The sequence below is a fragment of the Austrofundulus limnaeus genome, unplaced genomic scaffold (assembly GCF_001266775.1).
Source record: "Austrofundulus limnaeus strain Quisiro unplaced genomic scaffold, Austrofundulus_limnaeus-1.0 Scaffold20, whole genome shotgun sequence".
In the NCBI taxonomy this organism is placed as follows: Eukaryota; Metazoa; Chordata; class Actinopteri; order Cyprinodontiformes; family Rivulidae; genus Austrofundulus; species Austrofundulus limnaeus.
Genome location: NW_013952422.1, coordinates 1,372,116 through 1,378,319, shown reverse-complemented (window position 1 = coordinate 1,378,319; position 6,204 = coordinate 1,372,116). Strand labels below are relative to the sequence as shown.

Genomic DNA, 6,204 nt, shown 5'->3' with positions numbered 1-6,204 from the left:
GACTGTTAGGAAATAGGTGTGGGGGGGGTGCTGAAACAACCCCTTATAAATTATGTGCACGTCTCATGGTTTTTCTCAAGTTTCATGCAGTTAAAAGTAATTTGGGGAATTCTTTATGAATAAAAAACATAAATAATAAGGTTGATTAGAATCTGCAGAGAACTCCTGATGATGACAAACATGATCATCATCCTTGGCTCCTCTCCAAGGATCTTGGCTCCTTGGAGAGGAGCCAAGATCAGTCGGGGGGGCTGACACCGTCGCAAAAACAATGATAAATACTTTGATGATATCTTTTCAGAACATAAAAGTAATACTTTAAATTTCTATCTTCATGTTGGTGAGTTGGAGCCCGTCTCGAAATGTCCTGAGGTGGTCCTGGGGTGGTCCTGAGGAGGAAATCAAACAAAATGTTAACAGAATTTGTTCTGGTTTATTTTGTTACAAAATAATATGAACAAGTTTAACGTATTTATGATGTCATTATGTTCTGCTCAATGTTTGTTCTTCTTTTTAAATGTATAAAAATCTCTGAGCTACAGACTGTTGTTGGCTTTTTCAGCTTGTAGGAATTTGTCGCCCACCTCCCCCCTTGTGTGTGTGTGTGTGTGTGTGTGTGTGTGTGTGTGTGTGTGTGTGTGTGTGTGAGTTTTCTTACATACACAAATCCCACAATAAACCACATAAAGCAGCCTTTGAAAAAGAGGGATAAAGCCAAAGTCTGTTTTACTGAGAACTAATTGTCTCCAATTTGAAGTTTTTGCTTTCAGTTTTGAGTTGATGCTTTCTTTGGACTGAGAATCTAGAGAGGTGCTATTTGGTGTTTTTAAGTTTAGATGTGTACATTTTTAAACACATGTTTCTCAGTCTGTTCTCTTCATTCTGTGAGAAAGAAATCTTTTATTTAAAAAAGTAAATCATTTTTTTCTGGGAGTTGCTTTGCACAGATCTTTACATTTAGTGTGATAAGGAAACATCCACTTCACGTTATAAATTGTTGACTAAATCAAAACAACACAAAAAGTAAGCAACTTTTTTGTTTTAGTTGAATATTGCTTTTTGTACACAATGTTTTTTAACATTAATTTTGTAATATAAGAGAAACCAGACCCAAAAAAGTGTTTATTTATTTGTTTGTTTATTTATTTGTTTATTTATTTATCATTTGTTATGTGTGGAAAAATTAGTTCACATTTCTTTTCTCCATGTGGGATATTACTTATCATTTTATGATGATGAAAAAATGTACTGATCATAGATGCTCAAACAATGTGGGGACTTTTTTTAGGCGGCAGTGCCTTAAACTAGTTCTGTAGGTCAAATTTACCTTTACAAGAAGATTTTCTTTAGTTTAGTTTAGTTTAGTTTAGTTTAGTTTAGTTTAGTTTAGTACAGTTTAGTATATTTTAGTATAGTTTAGTTTAGTTTAGTTTCCCTATAAGTTTAAAGCATTGCAAATTAAGTAAAGATGTCATAAAAAAGTTTTAATTTGCAGGAAAAATCAAACACTTTTAACAAATGTTAGAAACAGTAAAGCAGGGGTGCTCAAACATTTTCCTTGAGAGGGCCAAAATGAAAATCCATAGGGGGTTGCGGGCCAAATGCAGTAATATAATACATGAAATACAAATACTTTTTAAAGTAAAGTTCTTTATTTTTAACTATTATGCTGTGCAATGGCCCTCTTTTGTTTTATTCTGTGCACTTGCAGAAAGTCTGCCATACGCTCAAGTAGCAAAGGCTCATGGGACATTTCATAAATTGATAAAATATGAGTTTTTGTGTCCTTATAAAGTTTGCAAATCTACATGTGGGTTAAATCTGATCGAAATATGTCTTCTTGTCATTTCATGTTTCATGTTAATCCTATTAAATCAAAGATAAAGTCAGCCCCATGAATGAAAACCACCTTCACAGCCCTTTTATAAAGTCATTTGACCAATGGAAATACTGTGTTTCTATAGGATAACAGGTTACAACCTTGTAACTTTGGCAACTGTTGGTGGGCCAAATCAAATGGCTTTGTGGGCCAAATTTGGCCCGCGGGCCCTACTTTGGGCTCCTCTGCAGTAAAGTTTTTAATGTTTGACACCAGTGAATATTTCATGAATGAGCGCTTGAGTATTTACAGAAAAAGCATCAACTAGAAATATGACTTCTACAAACTTTCCTGTCTGCTCCCTGGACTTGGTGATTCTTGAAATCAGGCCATTTCCCCTAAATCACTCAAATTTCCCACAATTGTTCTTTTCCCTTTTTAAAATAATCCACACCAGATTTAAGTAGCACATAGGCGCCATCTAGTGGCATAAAGTTTCACGTTTGAAGAAGACCTTTGCTGATTCTGAGAAACCCTGATCTTTTTTTTTTCACATGTTGCATGAAATAAAGTGAACCCACATGTCTGACTCTGATTCCCAGGAAAATTGTTTCTATATTGAGCTGTTTCAGAGCAGGACAAGTGAAATTGATGTGGGGGTATGTTGAAATCACAAGGAGTTGGATCAGGAACAAACTCACACACATGCTGGTGTTTTATCTGTTTGAGTACATCTGGATCGGTGGGGATAAATAAACGTGTATTTTGGAGTGGAGCTGCTCAGCGTCGTGAGGGTTTCACAATCAGAGAAAGTTATTGAACTTTAGCCCAGAGGCTTCATCAGCTCCCAATCATGTGCAAAGTTGGAACTTGTCATCTGGTTCTCATCCAAAAAGCTGCTTTACAGGAAAACTGATGCAAAAATTGTGTCGGCAGGTCTTTTTTGCTGCAGAAATAAGGTCAGTTTCTCACAGGAAAACCGTTTATTACGAGTAACATAATGGTTTGAATAAATCCAGGGATTAGGTGTTATTCAACAGCAGAGTGAGAGTTTGTACAAATTATTGTGCGACTTGGGAGAATTTACAACAAGAACCAGTTGAAGAAGGGTCTGTTTATTTATTGCAACCATAAATGGAGTTTGACCTCCCGCTGACACTTTAAACTGAAACCAGGTGTGGAAGGTTTAATCTGGATGTTTTTTATTGCTATTTGCAAAGCAAGTTTCTGTGAACCAGCTGACTCATATGTGACTGATGAAGTCAGAGCAGGATGTTTGAGGTAAGATGACTGATTCAGCAAGAAAACACAATGAGCTGAAAATAAACTCTTGTAGCAGACAAGACCACTTAAAAATGATTCAACAAATACCTCAGTCAGAAAAAAAAGCTCTGGTTTTATAAACAAATCAAAATAAAGATCATAAATTCAACATGTGGATCAGGAATGTGTTGTTTTCCGTTTCAAAGTGAGAAGTTTCGACATGTTTTCTGCTTTTTTAGCACATAAAGTAAACAATTCCTGAAAGTGTCTTTGTTTGGGGGGGGGGGGGGGTTTCCATCTGATCTTCCTGTGAAAACGACTCAGAATCCTGCGTTACGTCTTCAGGAGGTTTCATTATAGATCGGTTTTTAAATTCCCTGTTTCGTTTGCTTTATTTATTTTATTTAAAATAATTTTGTTTTATTTGATATGTGAGGTTTTTTTTTTTTTCTGGTGCTCATTTGAACCAAACTGAACCAAAAGGTCATTTTACATGAACTTTTTGCAGATATACAGTTTTTGTCTTCTTTTTTTTTTTCATTTTATCACAGTTTTGATGTGATTTTTGTGTTGAAGACTTACTTTGACAAGATCATAATTATACATTATAATTATATTATTCATTTTAAAACAGTCCATCTCTGTATAGTTTGGTCACTTGTGCCATCTTCTTTTGGATTGTTTCATATGAGTCTCTTTTCATATTAGTTAAAGACACAGTTTCACCTCCAGATGTAGAGAGCTGCCTTCTCCAAAAGTACAAAAGTACCATGTTTCTCGTTAAAGTACCACAAGCTTTGCACCTCTAAAGCAGGGCTGTCAAACTCAGTTACAAGGGGACAAAAATCTAAACTTAGTCCAAGCCAAAGCCAATTTCTGTCAATATTTATTGAAGAAATGTTATATTATAACTTATTCTTAAAGAAATAAAAACGACCTTTTCCAAATTATGTTAGAACATAACCTAACAAATAAAGAAAAAAGATTGTATTTAGAAAATCGTCATTAGCATTGCTTATACTACTATTAACTTTTTTCATTTATTACATCTTAGATACATTTCATCACAATCCAGAATAGTATATCAAGTAAATTAAGTTTTTCTTTATGTAATCTCATTTTGTGTCTCCTGGGGGGACATAGAATGATTTTTCATTTTTTATCCTTACTTATCCTCATATGGTTTTTCTTTTTTCTTTAAGGGTAGCGCCTAACATGGCTGCTGGACCCGGGGCACCTGTTCTCCAAATGTGTCTGTATCTCTCTGAATGGCTTGTTCTGAACTGTAATTTCCCTTCATGGGATCAATAAAGTATCATTCATTCATTCATTCATTCATTCATTCATTCATTCAAAACGAGAAAACCTTCACTGAAAACCCAATCATTTGACTTTTAAACAAAAAAATATGCTGAAAATTATAATTAAAATAATTTCTCTGTTGCTTTTTCCACACAAAAAAACAAAGATTACTGAAAAAATCCAAACGAGTTTTCTTGGCTTGAAGCCGGCTGAGAAGACAAAGCCAAAGGGAGAAACTTCACATTTGAATTATTACCTTAGGGGCCGGATAAAATGGTAATGAGGGCCAAATTTGGCCCGCAGGCCCTGAGTTTGACACGTGCCCTAAAGGTACAACTAAGTTTCATTTTTAGCTTTTATGGTGAAGTCTAATCTGTTAATACATGAGAGAAAATCTGCTGCTTCCTCAGAAGAAAGCCCCCAGTGGGGGGGGGGGGGGGAATAAAAAGTGTGTCACTGCTGGCCTGCAGGCCCACACACATCCTTCTGTGTGGATGTGAGAAATAAACTCACCATAAGGTCACAGAGGGATGGCAGAGTTTGACTCCTGGATCGAAATGCGTCATCACATTCCATCTTGTGGCAGTCGGATACAAATCCATGAGCAAACAGTTAAAATAAACTTTTTTCATCTCTGCGTGATTTGGGAACGTCGCGCTGTGAGAACATGAAGAACATCATCCCCTCTGTGAATACTGATGATGACGCGCTCTCTGCTGCCCCCCGCTGGTTCTCAGCGGGTACTGTTGGTGTTACGCATGAAAACCCTCTAATCTCCTTACAACATGCCCTGTGCGCGCTCACGGACACACGCGTACTAAATGTGGCTCCTAAATAAGCTTCTTAAAAAGTGTTCTAAAAAAAATAACAACAACAACAATAATGATAATACATAATCTATTTATTTATTTTTCTGCAAAAACAGTCCAGATAATTCATGAGTGAACATTTTGATAATGAAAGGGGCTGAAGTTGTTTTATTGAAGGGAAACTGAAGAAGATAAAGCAGCGCTTTGGAGACGGCACGGCGCCTCGCCGGTGCGTCTTTACGCACGGATCTGAACGCCCACCGCGGAGATCCGAGGAGCCGGATTGGCTGCTAAAGATACCAGTGGCTCTGCGCGCCCTGTGATTGGCTGCGGCTCTCCTGGCCCTAGTTAACTCCACACACACACACACACACACACATACACACACGCACACACACAGGCAGCTGGAGAGAGGGAAGACGTAATGGTTTGATTCCCTGTGCACTTGCAATGGTCGTCGCTCGGACATTACTCGGCAGATTCCTCTAACGGGAGGAGAAATGAAGGTTTGTGCTTCAGTTTAAACGCATTTATTATTTATTTATTGTGTTGTCTCAAAGGTGTGCACGCGAGGCTGCAGGGATAGGCAGGGGATACCCTTCAGCTTAAAGCAAATTCAGATCAATTTGTCCTCATCGATGCATCAACAGGCTAAAATCCTCCACGGTTTGCACTTTTCATCTGGATTATTTTCTATTCCGGTGCTGTTAATTTGTCTTTTAATGTTGTCATTGGAGCTTGTAGTGGACTGTCCTCATGCGTGTCCGTCCCTGAGCAGTAGGTACACTGTGTAGCCCTTTAATGAGCCTGCGTTGACCCCGGTGTGATAGTGTAGTGGACTAAAGCCTCGCAGCGACGTCCATTCACCGTCAGACGGCAATCCTCTCTAACCGGATAGAAGCTGCGCTCAGTCAGAGCCGGAGATGTTTGGGTCCGGATCAGGACATAGGACCACCTCTCAGGTCCGGGCAGGAGCAGGACCCCCCCCCCCGGCTCCCCTTCTCTGTGGGC

At 38.1% G+C, this 6,204-nt stretch overlaps 1 protein-coding gene across 1 annotated transcript in view; it reads left to right on the top strand.

The window, feature by feature from the left end:
* Positions 1–5,297: 5,297 nt before the first annotated feature.
* The window catches only part of rnf34b (ring finger protein 34b), a 26,799-nt gene continuing 25,892 nt past the window's right edge, over positions 5,298–6,204 (top strand). The window contains exon 1 of the mRNA XM_014003772.1: positions 5,298–5,699. Coding sequence (XP_013859226.1) covers positions 5,694–5,699 — 6 coding nt within the window. The 5' untranslated portion in view covers positions 5,298–5,693. The remainder of the gene's footprint in view (positions 5,700–6,204) is intronic.